Source organism: Ranitomeya imitator, chromosome 8 (assembly GCF_032444005.1).
Source record: "Ranitomeya imitator isolate aRanImi1 chromosome 8, aRanImi1.pri, whole genome shotgun sequence".
Taxonomy (NCBI): Eukaryota; Metazoa; Chordata; class Amphibia; order Anura; family Dendrobatidae; genus Ranitomeya; species Ranitomeya imitator.
Window position 1 is genome coordinate 204,500,317 of NC_091289.1, and position 25,839 is coordinate 204,526,155.

The 25,839-nt window shown below is 57.3% G+C and overlaps 1 protein-coding gene across 1 annotated transcript in view; it reads left to right on the forward strand.

Annotated features, from left to right (window-relative positions):
- The first annotated feature begins 9,038 nt into the window (after nt 1-9,038).
- The window catches only part of MKNK1 (MAPK interacting serine/threonine kinase 1), a 32,290-nt gene continuing 15,489 nt past the window's right edge, over nt 9,039-25,839 (forward strand). The window contains exons 1-11 of the mRNA XM_069735893.1: nt 9,039-9,141; nt 15,492-15,596; nt 18,547-18,644; nt 18,757-18,836; nt 19,128-19,201; nt 19,387-19,491; nt 21,168-21,223; nt 21,519-21,614; nt 24,342-24,536; nt 24,612-24,776; nt 24,883-24,926. Of these exons, the coding sequence (XP_069591994.1) occupies nt 9,132-9,141; nt 15,492-15,596; nt 18,547-18,644; nt 18,757-18,836; nt 19,128-19,201; nt 19,387-19,491; nt 21,168-21,223; nt 21,519-21,614; nt 24,342-24,536; nt 24,612-24,776; nt 24,883-24,926 (1,028 nt within the window). The 5' untranslated portion in view covers nt 9,039-9,131. The remainder of the gene's footprint in view (nt 9,142-15,491; nt 15,597-18,546; nt 18,645-18,756; nt 18,837-19,127; nt 19,202-19,386; nt 19,492-21,167; nt 21,224-21,518; nt 21,615-24,341; nt 24,537-24,611; nt 24,777-24,882; nt 24,927-25,839) is intronic.

Below are 25,839 nucleotides of genomic sequence, written 5' to 3' on the forward strand. Positions count from 1 at the left end.
TCATCCATTGCTGATCATATTCACAGGTCACATCACCAGTTGTGTCATCCATTGCTGATCATATTCACAGGTCACATCACCAGTTGTGTCATCCATTGCTGATCATATTCACAGGTCACATCACCAGTTGTGTCATCCATTGCCGATCATATTCACAGGTCACATAGCCAGTTGTGTCATCCATTGCCGATCATATTCACAGGTCACATCACCAGTTGTGTCATCCATTGCTGATCATATTCACAGGTCACATCACCAGTTGTGTCATCCATTGCCGATCTTGTGCCGCCTTCTACCACTTCATGGTCGTCACTGTCTTTATTTCCACTACATGGGATGACAGTGCGGTATTGCTGAGTCCCTGTGATGGGTTCTGCTTCCTGTAACTGATGTTATAACAAACTCTCCTCCTCCTCTTCGTAGTCCTGGTTTGTACAATACATTAACTGCATACCTCCCAACTTTTGAAGTTGGGAAAGAGGGACAAAGTTTGCGGCGCGCATCGCGCGCCGCGGCAAGTTTTAGGCCACGCCTCTGACCACACCCATTCACTAATCACACCCATATCCACGTCCCAACCACACCCATTTTAGCACTGCTGATCACACTGTTCATAAAGAATAATTATAAACAAAAAAATATGGCCACACTGCTCCATACTGTATAATGGCCACACATGATGCTCCATACTGTATAATGGCCACACAGTGCTCCATACTGTATAATGGCCACACACGATGCTCCATACTGTATAATGGCCACACATGATGCTCAATACTGTATAATGGCCCCACATTGGGGGGTCTGGGGTTGGGGGGGGTCGTGGCCTAACAAAAGGGGCGTGTGACAGCAGCTTCAACTGTTCTGCCTGCAGGACGCTCTGCGTCCCGGGCAGGACAGACGGGGCAAGCATCAAATCTGGGGCAGTCCCGCACAATGAGGGACGGTTGGGAGGTATGGAACTGGATGTTAAGAATTGTGGCATATTAGTGCTCCAACATACTAGGGGAGCATTTCTCCTCATCTCAACATATGGGCAATCAATTCTAATCACAGTAATCCTTGTCAGCCAGCACCTGACGGTCATCTTACTACCTTAACCTAACGGAATCCTGTGCTACTCCCACCAGCAGTAAGTTTATTGTGTACTGGGAAAACTAAACCACATTTATTTAAAACCACCATTACCTATAAAGGTTGTACATTTATCTAAGCAGGGGCATCTACTATAAGCCTCTGGAGATTAAGCAACCGTGGTCATCACAATACCCGCATCAATTGCAGATACACAGGGATCACGTCTCTTCATTGCACATTTCCATTTAATATCTGAGTGAGTATATATTATAAATCTATTTAGTCTCACTATATTCACCAATACAAACATTTACCCCCTTTTTTTTTTCTCTCCTCATTCCCCTAAGATTCTGATAGTACTTTAAGGACCCATTGCAAAATCCACTGCATAACCAATGATTACTCATTAAGTAAGTGCTCTCTTATTCATTTATTCATCTATTTTTCATTTTATTGTTCGTTTTTGTAGACAGCGCAGGTGAATACCACTCTTTTTCATTGGATGTTAAGAATATTTTTCTCCCTCCATTTGAGGAGTTGCCTGGGTGATAAGATCTGGTGTGAATACGGCCTGTGGAGGCCGAGCTGCCGGCCGGTCATCTGCTCTGCAGTCACCGTCTACCCCTGGACATTCTCAGCCCTAACAAAGCTTCTCCTCTGTCCTCTCCTGCTTCTAAGCTGTAACATAATAATATAATACAGTAATATCTAACAATCATGGATGATAAGATCTGGTGTGAATACGGCCTGTGGAGGCGCGAGCTGCCGGCCGGTCATCTGCTCTGCAGTCACTGTCTGCCCCTGGTCATTCTCAGCCCTAACAAAGCTTCTCCTCTGTCCTCTCCTGCTTCTAAGCTGTAACATAATAAAGTAATACAGTAATATCTAACAATCATGGATGATAAGATCTGGTGTGAATACGGCCTGTGGAGGCGCGAGCTGCCGGCCGGTCATCTGCTCTGCAGTCACCGTCTACCCCTGGACATTCTCAGCCCTAACAAAGCTTCTCCTCTGTCCTCTCCTGCTTCTAAGCTGTAACATAATAATATAATACAGTAATATCTAACAATCATGGATGATAAGATCTGGTGTGAATACGGCCTGTGGAGGCCGAGCTGCCGGCCGGTCATCTGCTCTGCAGTCACCGTCTACCCCTGGACATTCTCAGCCCTAACAAAGCTTCTCCTCTGTCCACTCCTGCTTCTAAGCTGTAACATAATAATATAATACAGTAATATCTAACAATCATGGATGATAAGATCTGGTGTGAATACGGCCTGTGGAGGCGCGAGCTGCCGGCCGGTCATCTGCTCTGCAGTCACTGTCTGCCCCTGGTCATTCTCAGCCCTAACAAAGCTTCTCCTCTGTCCTCTCCTGCTTCTAAGCTGTAACATAATAATATAATACAGTAATATTTAACAATCATGGATGATAAGATCTGGTGTGAATACGGCCTGTGGAGGCGCGAGCTGCCGGCCGGTCATCTGCTCTGCAGTCACTGTCTGCCCCTGGTCATTCTCAGCCCTAACAAAGCTTCTCCTCTGTCCTCTCCTGCTTCTAAGCTGTAACATAATAAAGTAATACAGTAATATCTAACAATCATGGATGATAAGATCTGGTGTGAATACGGCCTGTGGAGGCGCGAGCTGCCGGCCGGTCATCTGCTCTGCAGTCACCGTCTACCCCTGGTCATTCTCAGCCCTAACAAAGCTTCTCCTCTGTCCTCTCCTGCTTCTAAGCTGTAACATAATAATATAATACAGTAATATCTAACAATCATGGATGATAAGATCTGGTGTGAATACGGCCTGTGGAGGCGTGAGCTGCCGGCCGGTCATCTGCTCTGCAGTCACCGTCTACCCCTGGTCATTCTCAGCCCTAACAAAGCTTCTCCTCTGTCCTCTCCTGCTTCTAAGCTGTAACATAATAAAGTAATACAGTAATATCTAACAATCATGGATGATAAGATCTGGTGTGAATACGGCCTGTGGAGGCCGAGCTGCCGGCCGGTCATCTGCTCTGCAGTCACCGTCTACCCCTGGTCATTCTCAGCCCTAACAAAGCTTCTCCTCTGTCCTCTCCTGCTTCTAAGCTGTAACATAATAAAGTAATACAGTAATATCTAACAATCATGGATGATAAGATCTGGTGTGAATACGGCCTGTGGAGGCCGAGCTGCCGGCCGGTCATCTGCTCTGCAGTCACCGTCTACCCCTGGTCATTCTCAGCCCTAACAAAGCTTCTCCTCTGTCCTCTCCTGCTTCTAAGCTGTAACATAATAATATAATACAGTAATATCTAACAATCATGGATTATTTGGTAAATCTAGACCCCACACTTTTAGACCACAGGCTGAACAGATCTTAATTTGAGATTTTCGAACTGACACTGTAATATTTTTATTTTTTAAAATATGATTCCATCACGATCCCAGCTTGTATTTTGGTACAGATGTGGCTAGGAGCATGGCAGGCACATGTGCAGTTTTTGAAATCTTTAAATTAAACGTTTTTTTCGGAAATGCATTTTAAAATTTTGCGCTTGCGTTCGCATAGGTAAAATATTATCACAGATACTCTTGTGACATATCGGTTGAAAGCCTGGACAGTTCTGAGTAGAATGGTGTTTATTTTGTTTCTCGATCTCTTTTCTAGCCTGAGTTATGGGGAGAAATGTAAAGGCAGGAAACACCGAAATTCGCACTTTTTCCGAACTTTGAAAATCAATAGAAAATAATAAAAAATTATCTAGAATTTTTTCTTCTTCACATTTTGCATTCTCTGACACACTGTTACCAAATAACAAAATCTCAAAAGAATTAAAAATATAGTGGTAAAAATCATTGGTTCACTTGGCATGGAATGACCCGGGGGCACATATCACCTGACATCACCTGGGGGAGACGTATCACGTGACATCACCTGGGGGGAGGTGGCACATATCACCTGACTTCACCTGGGGAGCGGGGGCATGTATCACCTGACATCACCTGGGGGAAGGGGGCATGTATCACCTGACATCACCTGGGGGGAGGGGGCATGTATCACGTGACTTCACCTGGGGAGCGGGGGCACATATCACCTGGGGGAGACGTATCACGTGACATCACCTGGGGAGCGGGGGCACGTATCACCTGGGGGGTGGGGGCACGTATCACCTGGGGAGCTGGGGCACGTATCACCTGGGGGGCGGGGGCACATATCACCTGACATCACCTGGGGGGCAGTGGCACGTATCACCTGGGGGAGACGTATCACGTGACATCACCTGGGGGGAGGTGGCACATATCACCTGACTTCACCTGGGGGGCGGGGGCACATATCACCTGGGGGCGGGGGCATGTATCACCTGACATCACCTGGGGGCGGGGGCATGTATCACCTGACATCTGGGTGCAGTGGCACGTATCACCTGGGGGAGACGTATCATGTGACATCACCTGGGGGCGGGGGCATGCATCACCTGACATCACCTGGGGGGAAGGGGCATGTATCACCTGACATCACCTGGGGGCGGGAGCATATATCACCTGACATCACCTGGGGGCGGGGGCATGTATCACCTGACATCACCTGGGGAGCAGTGGCACGTATCACCTGGGGGGCAGGGGCACATATCACCTGACATCATCTGGGGGGCAGTGGCACGTATCACCTGGGGGAGACGTATCACGTGACATCACCTGGGGGTGGGGGCACGTATCACCTGACATCACCTGGGGGCGCTGGCATGTATCACCTGACTTCACCTGGGGAGCGGGGGCACATATCACCTGGAGCGGGGGCATGTATCACCTGACATCACCTGGGGGGAAGGGGCATGTATCATCTGACATCACCAGGTGGCGGGAGCATATATCACCTGGGGGCGGGGGCATGTATCACCTGACATCACCTGGGGGCGGGGGCATGTATCACCTGACATCACCTGTGGGTGGGGGCATGTATCACCTGACATCACCTGGGGGGCGGGGGCACATATCACCTGACATCATCTGGGGGGCAGTGGCACCTATCACCTGGGGGAGACGTATCACGTGACATCACCTGGGGGGAGGTGGCACATATCACCTGACTTCACCTGGGGAGCGGGGGCACGTATCACCTGGGGGTGGGGGCACGTATCACCTGACATCACCTGGGGGGCGGGGGCACATATCACCTGACATCACCTGGGGGGCAGTGGCACGTATCACCTGGGGGAGACGTATCACGTGACATCACCTGGGGGGAGGTGGCACATATCACCTGACTTCACCTGGGGAGCGGGGGCACATATCACCTGGAGCGGGGGCATGTATCACCTGACATCACCTGGGGGGAAGGGGCATGTATCACCTGACATCACCTGGGGGCGGGAGCATATATCACCTGGGGGCGGGAGCATGTATCACCTGACATCACCTGGGGGCGGGGGCATGCATCACCTGACATCACCTGGGGGAAGGGGGCATGTATCACCTGACATCACCTGGTGGCGGGGGCACGTATCACCTGGGGGGCGGGGGCACATATCACCTGACATCATCTGGGGGGCAGTGGCACGTATCACCTGGGGGAGACGTATCACGTGACATCACCTGGGGGTGCGGGCACGTATCACCTGACATCACCTGGGGGGCGGGGCATGTATCACCTGACATCACCTGGGGGGCGGGGCATGTATCACCTGACATCACCTGGGGGGCGGGGGCATGTATCACCTGACATCACCTGGGGAGCGGGGGCACGTATCACCTGGGGGGCGGGGGCACATATCACCTGACATCATCTGGGGGGCAGTGGCACGTATCACCTGGGGGAGACGTATCACGTGACATCACCTGGGGGGCGGGGCATGTATAACCTGACATCACCTGGGGGGCGGGGGCACATATCACCTGACATCTGGGTGCAGTGGCACGTATCACCTGGGGGAGACGTATCATGTGACATCACCTGGGGGCGGGGCATGCATCACCTGACATCACCTGGGGGGAGGGGGCATGTATCACCTGACATCACCTGGGGGCGGGGGCATGTATCACCTGGAGCGGGGGCACATATCACCTGACTTCACCTGGGGAGCGGGGGCACATATCACCTGGAGCGGGGGCATGTATCACCTGACTTCACCTGGGGAGCGGGGGCACATATCACCTGGAGCGGGGGCATGTATCACCTGACATCACCTGGGGGCGGGGGCATGTATCACGTGACATCACCTGGGGAGCGGGGGCACGTATCACCTGGGGGAGACGTATCACGTGACATCACCTGGGGGGAGGGGGCACATATCACCTGACTTCACCTGGGGAGCGGGGGCACATATCACCTGGGGAGCGGGGGCATGTATCACCTGACTTCACCTGGGGAGCGGGGGCACATATCACCTGGAGCGGGGGCATGTATCACCTGACATCACCTGGGGGGAAGGGGCATGTATCACCTGACATCACCTGGGGGCGGGGGCATGCATCACCTGACATCACCTGGGGGGAGGGGGCATGTATCACCTGACATCACTTGGGAGCGGGGGCACGTATCACCTGGGGGGCGGGGGCACATATCACCTGACATCATCTGGGGGGCAGTGGCACGTATCACCTGGGGGAGACGTATCACGTGACATCACCTGGGGGCGGAGCATGTATCACCTGACATCACCTGGGGGGCGGGGCATGTATCACCTGACATCACCTGGGGGGCGGGGGCATGTATCACCTGACATCACCTGGGGAGCGGAGCATGTATCACCTGACATCACCTGGGGGCGGGGCATGTATCACCTGACATCACCTGGGGGGCGGGGGCACATATCACCTGACATCACCTGGGGGAGACGTATCACGTGACATCACCTGGGGAGGCGGGGCATGTATCACCAAAGTGAACCTGGAAATTATAGGCCAGTAAGTCTAACCTCTATTGTTGGTAAAATATTTGAAGGGTTTCTGAGGGATGTTATTCTGGATTATCTCAATGAGAATAACTGTTTAACTCCATATCAGCATGGGTTTATGAGAAATCGCTCCTGTCAAACCAATCTAATCAGTTTTTATGAAGAGGTAAGCTATAGGCTGGACCACGGTGAGTCATTGGACGTGGTATATCTCGATTTTTCCAAAGCGTTTGATACCGTGCCGCACAAGAGGTTGGTACACAAAATGAGAATGCTTGGTCTGGGGGAAAATGTGTGTAAATGGGTTAGTAACTGGCTTAGTGATAGAAAGCAGAGGGTGGTTATAAATGGTATAGTCTCTAACTGGGTCGCTGTGACCAGTGGGGTACCGCAGGGGTCAGTATTGGGACCTGTTCTCTTCAACATATTCATTAATGATCTGGTAGAAGGTTTACATAGTAAAATATCGATATTTGCAGATGATACAAAACTATGTAAAGCAGTTAATACAAGAGAAGATAGTATTCTGCTACAGATGGATCTGGATAAGTTGGAAACTTGGGCTGAAAGGTGGCAGATGAGGTTTAACAATGATAAATGTAAGGTTATACACATGGGAAGAAGGAATCAATATCACCAGTACACACTGAACGGGAAACCACTGGGTAAATCTGACAGGGAGAAGGACTTGGGGATCCTAGTTAATGATAAACTTACCTGGAGCAGCCAGTGCCAGGCAGCAGCTGCCAAGGCAAACAGGATCATGGGGTGCATTAAAAGAGGTCTGGATACACATGATGAGAGCATTATACTGCCTCTGTACAAATCCCTAGTTAGACCGCACATGGAGTACTGTGTCCAGTTTTGGGCACCGGTGCTCAGGAAGGATATAATGGAACTAGAGAGAGTACAAAGGAGGGCAACAAAATTAATAAAGGGGATGGGAGAACTACAATACCCAGATAGATTAGCGAAATTAGGATTATTTAGTCTAGAAAAAAGACGACTGAGGGGCGATCTAATAACCATGTATAAGTATATAAGGGGACAATACAAATATCTCGCTGAGGATCTGTTTATACCAAGGAAGGTGACGGGCACAAGGGGGCATTCTTTGCGTCTGGAGGAGAGAAGATTTTTCCACCAACATAGAAGAGGATTCTTTACTGTTAGGGCAGTGAGAATCTGGAATTGCTTGCCTGAGGAGGTGGTGATGGCGAACTCAGTCGAGGGGTTCAAGAGAGGCCTGGATGTCTTCCTGGAGCAGAACAATATTGTATCATACAATTATTAGGTTCTGTAGAAGGACGTAGATCTGGGGATTTATTATGATGGAATATAGGCTGAACTGGATGGACAAATGTCTTTTTTCGGCCTTACTAACTATGTTACTATGTTACCTGGGGGGCAGGGGCACATATCACCTGACATCATCTGGGGGGCAGTGGCATGTATCACCTGGGGGAGACGTATCACGTGACATCACCTGGGGGCGGGGCATGTATCACCTGACATCACCTGGGGGCGGGGCATGTATCACCTGACATCACCTGGGGGCGGGGCATGTATCACCTGACATCACCTGGGGGGCGGGGGCACATATCACCTGGGGGAGACGTATCACCTGACATCACCCGCTGGCTGCACTATTGGATTGAAGTTCATTCGCTGTACAATCTTGCCTTGCGCAGGCGTGTACTATGGAGGACAGAGAATGAACTTCAATATTGCAGCCAGCGGGTAAGGAAAGGGTGAATCAAACACCCGAAAACCCCGCCTCCATGGCCTCCCTTTAACAGTGGACGCCATTTTGTAGCTTTCCCGCCTTCTTCCAACCAGTGGGAAACAGAAACACAGCAGCAGCAGGATGGCGCAAACTACATCAGCAGCGACACTTCCGGGCTGCGCTCCAAGCCTCGCTCTCCCTGCAATATTAGCATAAGAGCGTGAACCAATAGATGAGATCGAAGCGCGGCCAATCATCTGAGGGGACGTGCAATAGAGGAGCCAATCACAGCACTGGGATGGCTGACCAATGAATGAAGTGGGCGGAAAAGGCTAGACGTAACTAACCAATGAGTGCACAGCCCTGTAGAGGGAGGGGCGGTGTTTGGGTCTAGGTTCCGGGATGAGCTGCTGTTTCTGTTCGGGTCTGATCTGCTCAAAGGGAGGGGATGCCGGCAGGTGAGCGGAGAGCACGGGAGGGGGGCAGAGTGCCGGCGGGTGAGCGGAGAGGAGGGGAGGGTAGAGTGCCGGCGGGTGAGCGGAGAGCAGGGGAGGGCAGAGTGCCGGCGGGTGAGCGGAGAGCAGGGGAGGGCAGAGTGCCGGCGGGTGAGCGGAGAGCACGGGCGGCAGAGTGCCGGCGGGGGAGCGGAGAGCACGGGAGGGCAGAGTGCCGGCGGGTGAGCGGAGAGCACGGGGGGCAGAGTGCCGGCGGGGGAGCGGAGAGCACGGGAGGGCAGAGTGCCGGCGGGGGAGCGGAGAGCACGGGAGGGCGGAGAGCAGGGGAGGGTAGAGTGCCGGCGGGTGAGCGGAGAGCAGGGGAGGGCAGAGTGCCGGCGGGGGAGCGGAGAGCAGGGGAGGGCAGAGTGCCGGCGGGGGAGCGGAGAGCACGGGCGGCAGAGTGCCGGCGGGTGAGCGGAGAGCACGGGAGGGCAGAGTGCCGGCAGGTGAGCGGAGAGCAGGGGAGGGCAGAGTGCCGGCGGGTGAGCGGAGAGCACGGGAGGGTAGAGTGCCGGCGGGTGAGCGGAGAGCAGGGGAGGGTAGAGTGCCGGCGGGGGAGCGGAGAGCAGGGGAGGGCAGAGTGCCGGCGGGTGAGCGGAGAGCACGGGAGGGCAGAGTGCCGGCGGGTGAGCGGAGAGCAGGGGAGGGCAGAGTGCCGGCGGGGGAGCGGAGAGCACGGGAGGGCAGAGTGCCGGCGGGTGAGCGGAGAGCAGGGGAGGGCAGAGTGCCGGCGGGGGAGCGGAGAGCAGGGGAGGGCAGAGTGCCGGCGGGGGAGCGGAGAGCACGGGCGGCAGAGTGCCGGCGGGTGAGCGGAGAGCACGGGAGGGCAGAGTGCCGGCAGGTGAGCGGAGAGCAGGGGAGGGCAGAGTGCCGGCGGGTGAGCGGAGAGCACGGGAGGGTAGAGTGCCGGCGGGTGAGCGGAGAGCAGGGGAGGGTAGAGTGCCGGCGGGGGAGCGGAGAGCAGGGGAGGGCAGAGTGCCGGCAGGTGAGCGGAGAGCACGGGAGGGTAGAGTGCCGGCGGGTGAGCGGAGAGCACGGGAGGGTAGAGTGCCGGCGGGTGAGCGGAGAGCAGGGGAGGGCAGAGTGCCGGCGGGTGAGCGGAGAGCACGGGAGGGCAGAGTGCCGGCAGGTGAGCGGAGAGCAGGGGAGGGCAGAGTGCCGGCGGGTGAGCGGAGAGCACGGGAGGGTAGAGTGCCGGCGGGTGAGCGGAGAGCAGGGGAGGGTAGAGTGCCGGCGGGGGAGCGGAGAGCAGGGGAGGGCAGAGTGCCGGCGGGGGAGCGGAGAGCACGGGCGGCAGAGTGCCGGCGGGTGAGCGGAGAGCACGGGAGGGCAGAGTGCCGGCAGGTGAGCGGAGAGCAGGGGAGGGCAGAGTGCCGGCGGGTGAGCGGAGAGCACGGGAGGGTAGAGTGCCGGCGGGTGAGCGGAGAGCAGGGGAGGGTAGAGTGCCGGCGGGGGAGCGGAGAGCAGGGGAGGGCAGAGTGCCGGCGGGTGAGCGGAGAGCACGGGAGGGCAGAGTGCCGGCGGGTGAGCGGAGAGCAGGGGAGGGCAGAGTGCCGGCGGGGGAGCGGAGAGCACGGGAGGGCAGAGTGCCGGCGGGTGAGCGGAGAGCAGGGGAGGGCAGAGTGCCGGCGGGGGAGCGGAGAGCAGGGGAGGGCAGAGTGCCGGCGGGGGAGCGGAGAGCACGGGCGGCAGAGTGCCGGCGGGTGAGCGGAGAGCACGGGAGGGCAGAGTGCCGGCAGGTGAGCGGAGAGCAGGGGAGGGCAGAGTGCCGGCGGGTGAGCGGAGAGCACGGGAGGGTAGAGTGCCGGCGGGTGAGCGGAGAGCAGGGGAGGGTAGAGTGCCGGCGGGGGAGCGGAGAGCAGGGGAGGGCAGAGTGCCGGCAGGTGAGCGGAGAGCACGGGCGGCAGAGTGCCGGCGGGGGAGCGGAGAGCAGGGGAGGGCAGAGTGCCGGCGGGTGAGCGGAGAGCAGGGGAGGGCAGAGTGCCGGCGGGTGAGCGGAGAGCACGGGCGGCAGAGTGCCGGCGGGTGAGCGGAGAGCAGGGGAGGGCAGAGTGCCGGCGGGTGAGCGGAGAGCAGGGGAGGGCAGAGTGCCGGCGGGTGAGCGGAGAGCAGGGGAGGGCAGAGTGCCGGCGGGTGAGCGGAGAGCACGGGCGGCAGAGTGCCGGCGGGGGAGCGGAGAGCACGGGAGGGCAGAGTGCCGGCGGGTGAGCGGAGAGCACGGGAGGGCAGAGTGCCGGCGGGTGAGCGGAGAGCAGGGGAGGGCAGAGTGCCGGCGGGTGAGCGGAGAGCACGGGGGGCAGAGTGCCGGCGGGTGAGCGGAGAGCACGGGGGGCAGAGTGCCGGCGGGGGAGCGGAGAGCACGGGAGGGCAGAGTGCCGGCGGGGGAGCGGAGAGCACGGGAGGGCGGAGAGCACAGGGGGCAGAGTGCCGGCAGGGGAGCGGAGAGCACGGGCGGCAGAGTGCCGGCGGGGGAGCGGAGAGCAGGGGAGGGCAGAGTGCCGGCGGGTGAGCGGAGAGCACGGGAGGGCAGAGTGCCGGCGGGTGAGCGGAGAGCACGGGAGGGCAGAGTGCCGGCGGGTGAGCGGAGAGCACGGGAGGGCAGAGTGCCGGCGGGTGAGCGGAGAGCACGGGAGGGCAGAGTGCCGGCGGTGAGCGGAGAGCACAGGGGGCAGAGTGCCGGCGGGGGAGCGGAGAGCACGGGAGGGTAGAGTGCCGGCGGTGAGCGGAGAGCACAGGGGGCAGAGTGCCGGCGGGGGAGCGGAGAGCACGGGAGGGTAGAGTGCCGGCGGGTGAGTGGAGAGCAAGGGAGGGCAGAGTGCCGGCGGTGAGCGGAGAGCACAGGGGGCAGAGTGCCGGCGGGGGAGCGGAGAGCATGGGAGGGTAGAGTGCCGGCGGGGGAGCGGAGGGCAGGGGAGGGCAGAGTGCCGGCGGGTGAGCGGAGAGCAAGGGAGGGCAGAGTGCCGGTGGGTGAGCGGGGGGCAGAGAGCACGGAGGGCAGAGTGCCGGCGGGTGAGCGGAGGGCACGGGAGGGTAGAGTGCCGGCAGGTGAGCGGAGAGCACGGGAGGGCAGAGTGCCGGCGGGTGAGCGGAGAGCAAGGGAGGGCAGAGTGCCGGTGGGTGAGCGGGGGGCAGAGAGCACGGAGGGCAGAGTGCCGGCGGGTGAGCGGAGAGCACGGGGGGAAGAGTGCCGGTGGGTGAGCGGAGAGCACGGGGGGCAGAGTGCCGGCGGGTGAGCGGAGAGCACGGGAGGGCAGAGTGCCGGCGGGTGAGCGGAGAGCACGGGGGCAGAGTGCCGGCGGGTGAGCGGAGAGCATGGGAGGGCAGAGTGCCGGCAGGGGAGCGGAGAGCACGGGGGGCAGAGTGCCGGCGGGGGAGCGGAGGGCAGAGTGCCGGCAGGTGAGCGGAGAGCAGGGGAGGGCAGAGTGCCGGCGGGGGAGCGGAGAGCACGGGGGGCAGAGTGCCGGCGGGGGAGCGGAGAGCACGGGAGGGCAGAGTGCCGGCGGGGGAGCGGAGAGCACGGGAGGGCAGAGTGCCGGCGGGGGAGCGGAGAGCACGGGAGGGCAGAGTGCCGGCGGGGGAGCAGAGTGCCGGCGGGGGAGCGGAGAGCAGGGGAGGGCAGAGTGCCGGCGGGTGAGTGGAGAGCACGGGAGGGCAGAGTGCCGGCGGGGGAGCGGAGAGCACGGGAGGGCGGAGAGCACAGGGGGCAGAGTGCCGGCAGGGGAGCGGAGAGCACGGGCGGCAGAGTGCCGGCGGGGGAGCGGAGAGCACGGGAGGGCAGAGTGCCGGCGGTGAGCGGAGAGCACAGGGGGCAGAGTGCCGGCGGGGGAGCGGAGAGCACGGGAGGGCGGAGAGCACAGGGGGCAGAGTGCCGGCAGGGGAGCGGAGAGCACGGGCGGCAGAGTGCCGGCGGGTGAGCGGAGAGCACGGGAGGGCGGAGAGCACAGGGGGCAGAGTGCCGGCGGGGGAGCGGAGAGCAGGGGAGGGCAGAGTGCCGGCGGGTGAGCGGAGAGCACGGGAGGGCAGAGTGCCGGCGGTGAGCGGAGAGCACAGGGGGCAGAGTGCCGGCGGGGGAGCGGAGAGCACGGGAGGGTAGAGTGCCGGCGGTGAGCGGAGAGCACAGGGGGCAGAGTGCCGGCGGGGGAGCGGAGAGCACGGGAGGGTAGAGTGCCGGCGGGTGAGTGGAGAGCACGGGAGGGCAGAGTGCCGGCGGTGAGCGGAGAGCACAGGGGGCAGAGTGCCGGCGGGGGAGCGGAGGGCAGGGGAGGGTAGAGTGCCGGCGGGTGAGCGGAGAGCACGGGAGGGCAGAGTGCCGGCGGGTGAGCGGAGAGCAAGGGAGGGCAGAGTGCCGGTGGGTGAGCGGGGGGCAGAGAGCACGGAGGGCAGAGTGCCGGCGGGTGAGCGGAGGGCACGGGAGGGTAGAGTGCCGGCAGGTGAGCGGAGAGCACGGGAGGGCAGAGTGCCGGCGGGTGAGCGGAGAGCAAGGGAGGGCAGAGTGCCGGTGGGTGAGCGGGGGGCAGAGAGCACGGAGGGCAGAGTGCCGGCGGGTGAGCGGAGAGCACGGGGGGAAGAGTGCCGGTGGGTGAGCGGAGAGCACGGGGGGCAGAGTGCCGGCGGGTGAGCGGAGAGCACGGGAGGGCAGAGTGCCGGCGGGTGAGCGGAGAGCACGGGGGCAGAGTGCCGGCGGGTGAGCGGAGAGCATGGGAGGGCAGAGTGCCGGCAGGGGAGCGGAGAGCACGGGGGGCAGAATGCCGGCGGGGGAGCGGAGGGCAGAGTGCCGGCAGGTGAGCGGAGAGCAGGGGAGGGCAGAGTGCCGGCGGGGGAGCGGAGAGCACGGGGGGCAGAGTGCCGGCGGGGGAGCGGAGAGCACGGGGGGCAGAGTGCCGGCGGAGGGCAGAGTGCCGGCGGGGGAGCGGAGAGCACGGGAGGGCAGAGTGCCGGCGGGGGAGCGGAGAGCACGGGAGGGCAGAGTGCCGGCGGGGGAGCGGAGAGCACGGGAGGGCAGAGTGCCGGCGGGGGAGCGGAGAGCACGGGAGGGCAGAGTGCCGGCGGGGGAGCAGAGTGCCGGCGGGGGAGCGGAGAGCAGGGGAGGGCAGAGTGCCGGCGGGTGAGTGGAGAGCACGGGAGGGCAGAGTGCCAGCGGAGAGCACAGGGGGCAGAGTGCCGGCGGGGGAGCGGAGGGCACGGGAGGGTAGAGTGCCGGCGGGGGAGCGGAGGGCACGGGAGGGTAGAGTGCCGGCGGGGGAGCGGAGGGCACGGGAGGGTAGAGTGCCGGCGGGGGAGCGGAGAGCACGGGGGGCAGAGTGCCGGCGGGTGAGCGGAGAGCAAGGGAGGGCAGAGTGCCGGCGGTGAGCGGAGAGCACAGGGGGCAGAGTGCCGGCGGGGGAGCGGAGAGCACGGGAGGGTAGAGTGCCGGCGGGGGAGCGGAGGGCACGGGAGGGTAGAGTGCCGGCGGGGGAGCGGAGAGCACGGGGGGCAGAGTGCCGGCGGGGGAGCGGAGAGCACGGGAGGGTAGAGTGCCGGCGGGGGAGCGGAGGGCACGGGAGGGTAGAGTGCTGGCAGGTGTGCGGAGAGCACGGGAGGGCAGAGTGCCGGCGGGAGGGCACGGGGGGCAGAGTGCCGGCAGGTGAGCGGAGAGCACGGGAGGGGAGAGTGACGGCAGGTGAGCGGAGAGCACGGGAGGGCAGAGTGCCGGCGGGGGAGCGGAGGGCACGGGAGGGTAGAGTTCCGGCGGGGGAGCGGAGAGCACGGGAGGGTAGAGTGCCGGCGGGGGAGCGGAGGGCACGGGAGGGTAGAGTGCCGGCGGGGGAGCGGAGAGCACGGGAGGGTAGAGTGCCGGCGGGGGAGCGGAGAGCACGGAAGGGTAGAGTGCCGGCGGGGGAGCGGAGAGCACGGGAGGGTAGAGTGCCGGCGGGGGAGCGGAGAGCATGTGAGGGCAGAGTGCCGGCGGGAGGGCACGGGGGGCAGAGTGCCGGCGGGAGGGCACGGGGGGCAGAGTGCCGGAATGTGAGCGGAGAGCACGGGGGGGCAGAGTGCCTGCGGGGGGGCAGGGTGCCGGCGTCTGCCTCACATCCTTCGCGTCAGGGGGAGCAGTGCTGATACCAGAGGATGGCGTGTGCTGCTCCCTGTGAGCTGAAGATTCTGACTCCTCTATTACAAGCATGGATCGTCCTGTGTACTGGGCGCCTATGCAGAGCATTGTCGCCATGGTTACTGACCACTGATGTAGGGGTCTGTCTGTGGGATCACGTGTCTCCTGATGTATTGGGGGCTTTGTTTTCTGCCAATCTTCCTCTTCTGATCTCTTCCTGCAGAGATGCTCAGCAGTCGGAGTATCCCGATAGATGATACCGGGAAGAGGAGGAAGAAGAAGAAGAAACGCGTGCGAGTGGCATCGACCTTCAGCGGGACGTTTCCAGGTCTGTCACTAGGGGCTGTGCGAGACCCTGCGTCACACGTGGGGGTCTGGCCTCTCTCCCCACCCCCTGTATGGGCACCCGGGGTCTGGCCTCTCTCCCCACCCCCGTATGGATACCCGGGGTCTGGCCTCTCCCCCCCCCCCACCCCCGTATCGATACCCGGGGTCTGGCCTCTCTCCCCCACCCCTGTATGGGCACCCTGGGTCTGGCCCCTCTCCCCACCCCCTGTATGGGCACCCAGGGTCTGGCCTCTCTCCCCACCCCCCGTATGGGCACCCGGGGTCTGGCCTCTCTCCCTACCCCCCCGTATGGGCACCCGGGGTCTGGCCTCTCTCCCCACCCCCCGTATGGGCACCCGGGGTCTGGCCTCTCTCCCCACCCCCCGTATGGGCACCCGGGGTCTGGCCTCTCTCCCCACCCCCCGTATGGGCACCCGGGGTCTGGCCTCTCTCCCCACCCCCCGTATGGGCACCCGGGGTCTGGCCTCTCTCCCCACCCCCCATATGGGCACCCGGGGTCTGGCCTCTCTCCCCACCCCCGTATGGGCACCCGGGGTCACTGTGTACATACATTACATTACTGATCCTGAGTTACATCCTGTATTATACTCCAGAGCTGCACTCACTATTCTGCTGGTGCAGTCACTGTGTGCATACGTTACATTACTGATCCTGAGTTACATCCTGTATTATACCCCAGAGCTGCACTCACTATTCTGCTGGTGCAGTCACTGTGTACATACATTACATTACTGATCCTGAGTTACATCCTGTATTATACTCCAGAGCTGCACTCACTATTCTGCTGGTGCAGTCACTGTGTGCATACGTTACATTACTGATCCTGAGTTACATCCTGTATTATACCCCAGAGCTGCACTCACTATTCTGCTGGTGCAGTCACTGTGTACATACATTACATTACTGATCCTGAGTTACATCCTGTATTATACTCCAGAGCTGCACTCACTATTCTGCTGGTGCAGTCACTGTGTACATACATTACATTACTGATCCTGAGTTACATCCTGTATTATACCCCAGAGCTGCACTCACTATTCTGCTGGTGCAGTCACTGTGTACATACATTACATTACTGATCCTGAGTTACATCCTGTATTATACCCCAGAGCTGCACTCACTATTCTGCTGGTGCAGTCACTGTGTGCATACATTACATTACTGATCCTGAGTTACATCCTGTATTATACCCCAGAGCTGCACTCACTATTCTGCTGGTGCAGTCACTGTGTACATACATTACTGATCCTGAGTTACATCCTGTATTATACTCCACATCTGCACTCACTATTCTGCTGGTGCAGTCACTGTGTACATACATTACTGATCCTGAGTTACATCCTGTATTATACCCCAGAGCTGCACTCACTATTCTGCTGGTGCAGTCACTGTGTACATACATTACATTACTGATCCTGAGTTACATCCTGTATTATACTCCACAGCTGCACTCACTATTCTGCTGGTGCAGTCACTGTGTACATACATTACATTACTGATCCTGAGTTACATCCTGTATTATACCCCAGAGCTGCACTCACTATTCTGCTGGTGCAGTCACTGTGTACATACATTACATTACTGATCCTGAGTTACATCCTGTATTATACCCCAGAGCTGCACTCACTATTCTGCTGGTGCAGTCACTGTGTACATACATTACTGATCCTGAGTTACATCCTGTATTATACCCCAGAGCTGCACTCACTATTCTGCTGGTGCAGTCACTGTGTACATACATTACATTACTGATCCTGAGTTACATCCTGTATTATGCCCCAGAGCTGCACTCACTATTCTGCTGGTGCAGTCACTGTGTACATACATTACATTACTGATCCTGAGTTACATCCTGTATTATACCCCAGAGCTGCGCTCACTATTCTGCTGGTGCGGTCACTGTGTACATACATTACTGATCCTGAGTTACCTCCTGTATTATGCCCCAGAGCTGCACTCTCTATTCTGCTGGTGTAGTCACTGTGTACACACATTACATTACTGATCCTGAGTTACCTCCTGTGTTATTCTCCAGAGCTGCACTCACTATTCTGCTGGTGCAGTCACTGTGTACATACATTACATTACTGATCCTGAGTTACATCCTGTATTATACTCCAGAGCTGCACTCACTATTCTGCTGGTGCAGTCACTGTGTACATACATTACATTACTGATCCTGAGTTACATCCTGTATTATACCCCAGAGCTGCACTCACTATTCTGCTGGTGCAGTCACTGTGTACATACATTACTGATCCTGAGTTACCTCCTGTATTATACTCCAGAGCTGCACTCACTATTCTGCTGGTGTAGTCACTGTGTACACACATTACATTACTGATCCTGAGTTACCTCCTGTATTATACTCCAGAGCTGCACTCACTATTCTGCTGGTGTAGTCACTGTGTACACACATTACATTACTGATCCTGAGTTACCTCCTGTATTATGCCCCAGAGCTGCACTCACTATTCTGCTGGTGTAGTCACTGTGTACATACATTACATTACTGATCCTGGAGGATAATTGGGAAGGATAAGGAGGGGTGAAGTGCGCTGCTGATGACCAATGAAATGAATGTTCCAGGAGACAAGATTCCGCACCGTGCGGTTCATGATCAGCTGGTTTCCAAGTCCTCCGCCTTCATCAGTGCCTGTGTGCTCAGTGTTCTATCCGGTGGTCACTGCCAGAGCGAGGGCCCCGGAGCGCTGAATGCTCCAGTATGTGATCTAGGAGGCTGACTAGTATGGAGGCGCCGGTATAACCCGGGACCTTGTTCCTTTTAATGTGAATGTTTATTAGTCTTGTGATGGTTTCGATGGTTCTTGATGGGTCTCTGTATCTTTCCCATTGCTTTGGCGTCTGGCCGGAGGTGTATGGCGTCAGCCCATGTGTTTTGTGATATTTGCTCCTTTTTGTGTTCATAGACTTGTACAGACTGACAGATGATGTGCTCGGAGAAGGCGCCTACGCCAAGGTGCAGGGCTGCGTCAGCCTCCAGAGCGGGAAGGATTATGCCGTCAAGGTGATGTTACCCTTCTGTATTGCTGTCCTTCCTCCAGGCACATTAGTCGTCCTCTATGGGGAGGAGTGGTGGGATGAGCTGTGCGGCCTGTAACCTTCCCTTCCCTCTGCAGATAGTGGAGAAGAAAGACGGGCACAGCCGAGGACGCGTCTTCCGAGAGGTTGAAACTTTGTACCAGTGTCAAGGCAACAAGTAAGATAGCTGGGTAGGCGTGGTGGGCGCTGGGTAGGTGTGGTGGGCGCTGGGTAGGTGTGGTGGGCGCTGGGTAGGTGTGGTGGGCGCTGGGTAGGCGTGGTGGGCGCTGGGTAGGTGTGGTGGGCGCTGGGTAGGCGTGGTGGGCGTTGGGTAGGCGTGGTGGGCGCTGGGTAGGCGTGGTGGGCGCTGGGTAGGTGTGGTGGGCGCTGGGTGGGCGCTGGGTAGGCGTGGTGGGCGCTGCTTCCACGAAGCCCCTGTGTGGCCCTCACTTTCGGTTTTATATTGCAGGAACATCTTGGAGCTGATTGAGTTTTGTGAGGACGACGCTCGCTTCTATCTGGTGTTTGAGAAGTTGCGGGGCGGTATTTCACTCAATTCTGTCTTGTGATTAGGGGCTCCGGGAACCTCCCTATGCAGGCGCTATTATGCTGGCGGCTGAGCAGGGTCCAGCATCCCCTGGTCGTATACGACCGCCTTTGTGCCTCTGGCGTTTTGGGGCATAGCGGGAGGATGACCATTATGTGAGATACTTTGCCTTTTCCTGCAGGTTCCATCCTGTCTCATATCCAGAGGAAGAAGCACTTTAATGAGAAAGAAGCCAGTATGGTGGTCCGCGACATCGCCACAGCCCTGGACTACCTCCACACGAAAGGTGGGAACACTGTTGCTCATCATATGACAACATGTAGAATTAGATTGTACCCTTCAACTCACCGTGAGAGATAAATAAACATATCTATCGATCAGACACTTCACTCACCCTACTGTGCGTAAGTTCTAGGCAGGTAAAAAAAAATTCTACAAAGTCATTTTGCCCAACTGGCGGCGCTATAAGACCAGCAATGGGTAAAAATTCCCGGCTTCTGCTTGTTTAATGGCTTGTGTTAACTACGAGTGGTGAAATATCGGAGATCGCTCTGTGCACACAGGCCGCCATTGTTTGCACGAGAAGCCAAGAACTCGTTAATTGATAAGAATAGTCTAAATTAATTAAGAAAACACATTAGTATCTGCTGGCCGCTCGTCGCCTCCATCATCATTAGTATCTGGTGGCCGCTCGTCGCCTCCATCATCATTATTATCTGGTGGCCGCTCGTCGCCTCCATCATCATTAGTATCTGGTGGCCGCTCGTCGCCTCCATCATCATTATTATCTGGTGGCCGCTCGTCGCCTCCATCATCATTAGTATCTGGTGGCCGCTCGTCGCCTCCATCATCATTATTATCTGGTGGCCGCTCGTCGCCTCCATCATCATTAGTATCTGGTGGCCGCTCGTCGCCTCCATCATCGTTATTATCTGGTGGCCGCTCGTCTCCTCCATCATCGTTATTATCTGGTGGCCGCTCGTCGCCTCCATCATCATTAGTATCTGGTGGCCGCTCGTCTCCTCCATCATCATTATTATCTGGTGGCCGCTCGTCTCCTCCATCATCATTATTATCTGGTGGCCGCTCGTCGCCTCCATCATCGTTAGTATCTGGTGGCCGCTCGTCGCCTCCATCATCGTTAGTATCTGGTGGCCGCTCGTCTCCTCCATCATCATTAGTATCTGGTGGCCGCTCGTCGCCTCCATCATCATTAGTATCTGGTGGCCGCTCGTCGCCTCCATCATCATTATTATCTGGTGGCCGCTCGTCGCCTCCATCATCATTAGTATCTGGTGGCCGCTCGTCTCCTCCATGATCATTAGTATCTGGTGGCCGCTCGTCTCCTCCATGATCATTAGTATCTGGTGGCAGCCCGTCTCCTCCATCATCATTAGTATCTGGTGGCCGCTCGTCGCCTCCATCATCATTATTATCTGGTGGCCGCTCGTCGCCTCCATCATCATTATTATCTGGTGGCCGCTCGTCGCCTCCATCATCATTAGTATCTGGTGGCCGCTCGTCGCCTCCATGATCATTAGTATCTGGTGGCCGCTCGTCGCCTCCATGATCATTAGTATCTGGTGGCCGCTCGTCTCCTCCATGATCATTAGTATCTGGTGGCCGCTCGTCTCCTCCATGATCATTAGTATCTGGTGGCCGCTCGTCTCCTCCATGATCATTAGTATCTGGTGGCCGCTCGTCTCCTCCATGATCATTAGTATCTGGTGGCTGCCCGTCAGCCCGGAGCCCTGATCTTACATCGTCCCGTCTTAATAATAATTTTTATTTTTATATGGCACTAACATATTCCGCAGCGCTGTACAGTTTATCTGCCTCGTACACAGCCGATCTGGGTTTGTTTGTTGGTAGTTTTTTCTTGCAATTCACCCTCAGTTATTCTCACATCTGCGTGACCCTTCCACTCATCGTTGTGTCTGATGTTTTTATGTTTTCTTTTAGGGATTGCACATCGAGATCTGAAGCCAGAGAACATCCTGTGTGAATGTGAAGATAAGGTGGGAAGTTGCTGAGGGCTGATGTGTTACTATCCGCCTTCGCTGCGTTACTATCCGCCATCGCTGCGTTACTATCCGCCATCGCTGCGTTACTATCCTCCATCGCTGCGTTACTATCCTCCATCGCTGCGTTACTGTCCGCCATCGCTGCGTTACTATCCTCCATCGCTGCGTTACTATCCTCCATCGCTGCGTTACTGTCCGCCATCGCTGCGTTACTGTCCGCCATCGCTGCGTTACTGTCCGCCATCGCTGCGTTACTGTCCGCCATCGCTCGTACTTCTTCTGCTTGTAGGTGTCGCCTGTGAAAATCTGTGATTTTGATCTTGGAAGTGGCATGAAGCTGAACAGCGCCTGCACGCCCATCAGCACCCCGGAGCTCACCACGCCGGTAAGTAGACGCACGGCTCCGGTGGCTTCATTGTACCAGACCAGTATGGCCGAAGTGTCGGTGGGTTTGTCTGTTTTGCAGATGAACATAATTTTCGGATAGATTCTGATGGGAGCAAGCAGGTACCCTGGATATAAAAGGTCTGCACACCTCAGTAAAGGGTTTTTTTTTCCGTGTAAAATATTCCACCAAGAAGAATCATTTCAGAACGTTTTTGCCCTTTAGTGTCGTCCATAATTTTGTATAAATTAATTTAGAAACTGAAAGTAGTTTGAGGAAGAAAATAAAATATCAAAAACTACAATAATGTGGTTGCATAAGTGTGAACACCCTCTTACAATCCAGGCTGTGGTTGTGCCAGTGTCAGCCGATTTCCCCCATATTAGTTGTCAGTGCTCGGCTGCGTTTTTTTTTTTTTTTTACAGCGATTCTGATTAACCCCAGAGAATGTTCTTGGAGAATGTTCCTGACATTTTCTGGTCTAGAAACCGCTGACAACATAGCAAAGGATCTCCTTGTGGAAAGTTGTCAGTCAGGAGAATGTACAAAACCATTACCAGCCATCAGATCTACCTTGGACGCTGTGAAGAAGTCCTCGATAAGGGGCTGAAATTTGGCGCAACAGTGACATTACAGAGAACTGGACGTTTCTCAAACATCAGTGAGAAGACAAGAACAACATTTGGTGCTGGAGGCTGCAAAAGGCCAAGAGCAACATTAGAGGAGCTGCAGGAATCTGACCAGGTTGTGTCCTGCATGTGACCATAATCTTCCCCGTTTGTCCAGCCTGTGGGGTTGGGGGGGACAGAGCCAATTTATTACAAAGAAAAACACCCAAACCCGGCTGTGTTCTTCTAGAACTGCCATCATGTCAATCAAGAGGGGAAACCTTTTATCTGAGGCTGAGGGGAACATTTTGTACACAATTCCAAAAGGCATAAAGCCGACACCGGTCATTACCAGAACACCACCCCCACAGTGAGACATGGTGGGGGCAGAATTGTGTGTTATGGCTGTTTTGTCTGCAACCAAAACTGGGGTTTTAGTCAAAGAGGAGGTGATTATGGACCGTTCCACTATTGGTCAGTTTTGAATTTCACGTGTCAGTAGATGGTGACCCCAAGAACCTCCAAATCACAGAAAGAACAGCTGGTCCATGAGAAGATGAAAGTTCTGGAACAGCCAAGCCTGGAACTGAACCCAAGGGACAGTCTGTGGTAACCTGAACAGGGCGCTGTACATCTGCGATGTCCCCGTATACCAACACGCGGAGGAGCAGGCAAAGATTGCGCATTCTAGATGTGCCGAGCTATGGGCCCCGACCCAAGAAGACTGACCGCTGCCAGAAATACACAGAGGACTGGAACACCGTATTAGTATAAGGGCGTGCAGATTTACACATGATTTTATTCTGGGTATGAAGGGGAGGGTGTACGGGTTCATTGCCCCCAGGGTACGGGGGGGCTGTCCCACACTGCGGGTTCATTGCCCCCAGGGCACGGGGGGGGGGGGGGGAGGGCTGTCCCACACTGCGGGTTCATTGCACCCAGGGTACGGGGGGGCTGTCCCACACTGCGGGTTCATTGCCCCCAGGGTACGGGGGGGGGGGGGCTGTCCCACACTGCGGGTTCATTGCACCCAGGGTACGGGGGGGCTGTCCCACACTGCGGGTTCATTGCCCCCAGGGTACGGGGGAAGCTGTTCCACACTGCGGGTTCATTGCCCCCAGGGTACGGGGGGGGGGGGGCTGTCCCACACTGCGGGTTCATTGCACCCAGGGTACGGGGGGGCTGTCCCACACTGCGGGTTCATTGCCCCCAGGGTACGGGGGGGCTGTCCCACACTGCGGGTTCATTGCCCCCAGGGTACGGGGGAAGCTGTTCCACACTGCGGGTTCATTGCCCCAGGGTATGGGGGGGCTGTCCCACACTGCGGGTTCATTGCCCCCAGGGTGCGGGGGGGTTGTCCCACACTGCGGGTTCATTGCACCCAGGGTACGGGGGGGGCTGTCCCACACTGCGGGTTCATTGCCCCCAGGGTATGGGGGGGGTGCTGTCCCACACTGCGGGTTCATTGCCCCCAGGGTATGGGGGGGGTGCTGTCCCACACTGCGGGTTCATTGCCCCCAGGGTATGGGGGGGGGGCTGTCCCACACTGCGGGTTCATTGCCCCCAGGGTATGGGGGGGGGTGCTGTCCCACACTGCGGGTTCATTGCCCCCAGGGTACGGGGGGGCTGTCCCACACTGCGGGTTCATTGCCCCCAGGGTACGGGGGGGCTGTCCCACACTGCGGGTTCATTGCACCCAGGGTACGGGGGGGCTGCCCCACACTGCGGGTTCATTGCCCCCAGGGTGCGGGGGGGCTGTCCCACACTGCGGGTTCATTGCACCCAGGGTGCGGGGGGGCTGTCCCACACTGCGGGTTCATTGCCCCCAGGGTGCGGGGGGGCTGTCCCACACTGCGGGTTCATTGCCCCCAGGGTATGGGGGGGGGGGGTTCTGTCCCACACTGCGGGTTCATTGCCCCCAGGGTATGGGGGGGCTGTCCCACACTGCGGGTTCATTGCCCCCAGGGTATGGGGGGGCTGTCCCACTCTGCGGGTTCAATGCCCCCAGAGGCAGGTTCATTGCCCCCCGGTTGTGAGTCCGGGCGCCTTCTACACTCCTGTTTCATACTGGTGTTGACCGCCTCTTGGGTCGGGTTGCTGTAATCTGCCGTGTTTTCAGTGTGGCTCGGCGGAGTACATGGCCCCGGAGGTGGTGGAGGTCTTCACAGAAGAAGCCACGTTCTATGATAAGCGCTGTGATCTGTGGAGCCTGGGCGTCATCCTGTACATATTGCTGAGCGGGTATCCTCCCTTTGTGGGACACTGCGGGACAGACTGTGGCTGGGACCGAGGAGAAGTCTGCAGAGAGTGCCAGGTAACAACTGCGGGCTGGGTAATGGCCGCTGGGTCTGTAGACACCGTCCTCACTAGCGTCACGTTTACTTCCTAGAATAAGCTGTTTGAGAGTATTCAGGAAGGGAAATACGAGTTTCCGGAGAGAGACTGGGCTCACATCTCCATCCAGGCCAAGGACTTAATCTCTAATCTGCTTGTACGTGACGCCAAAAACCGCCTCAGTGCAGCCCAAGTTCTTCAACACCCTTGGGTTCAAGGGGTAAGTAATGTGTTCCCCCCCATCCCCGTCCACAACCTACCCACTGGCACCTGCAGGAGGCGCTCTGACCTCACCACAAATTAAGTTCCATCTCTTATGTTTGTAGGGTGCTCCAGAACGCGGCCTGCCGACCCCGCTGGTCCTTCAGAAGTAAGTAGCACCGGGCGCATGATCTGTGGGATCCGGTCTTCTCTGGCCGCTTCTTCTGGACACTTTTGGCCACATGGGGATCAGTTACTAAGTAAATGTGCCAGAGTTCTGACTTAACCACTTACCTGCATATAACCTTCAGGGTACGTCACAGGCCAGCTGCTGCCCTCAATGTGGGTTCACAAGCCAAGCCTACGTCTGTGCCGGCCGATGATTGCTGTTATAATCGGCTATCATCTGCCTGTAGCAGACACGGTGTGACCAGTACGCCTGCAGCCATTAATCTGTGACAGTGGCAAAATTTGGTAAAAAAAAAAAGTTGCAGTTTTCAGACTTTTAAATTTTGTACCCTTAAATCAGAGAGTGGTGTCACACAAAATGGTTAAATAACATTTCCCACATCTCTGCTTTATATCAGTGCAATTTTGGAAACCTACACGGCTCCAAAAAAATAAAGGGACACTTATATTCTGTTTAACTCCAAGTAAATCAGACTGTCCACTTAGGAAGCAACGCTGTTTGACAATCAATTTCACATGGTGTTGTGCAAATGGAATAGACAAGATGGAAATTATTGGCAATTATCAAGACACCCTCAATAAAGGAGTGGTTCTGCAGGTGGGGACCACAGACCACATCTCAGTACAATGCTTTCTGGCTGATGTTTTGGTCACTTGAATGTTGGTTGTGCTTTCACACTCGTGGTAGCATGAGACGGACTCTACAACCCACACAAGTGGCTCAGGTAGTGCAGCTCATCCAGGATGGCACATCAATGCGAACTGTGGCAAGAAGGTTTGCTGTCTGTCAGCACAGTGTCCAGAGGCTGGAGGTGCTTCCAGGAGACAAGCCAGTACACCAGGAGACGTGGAGGAGGCCGTAGGAGGGCAACAACCCAGCAGCAGGACCACTA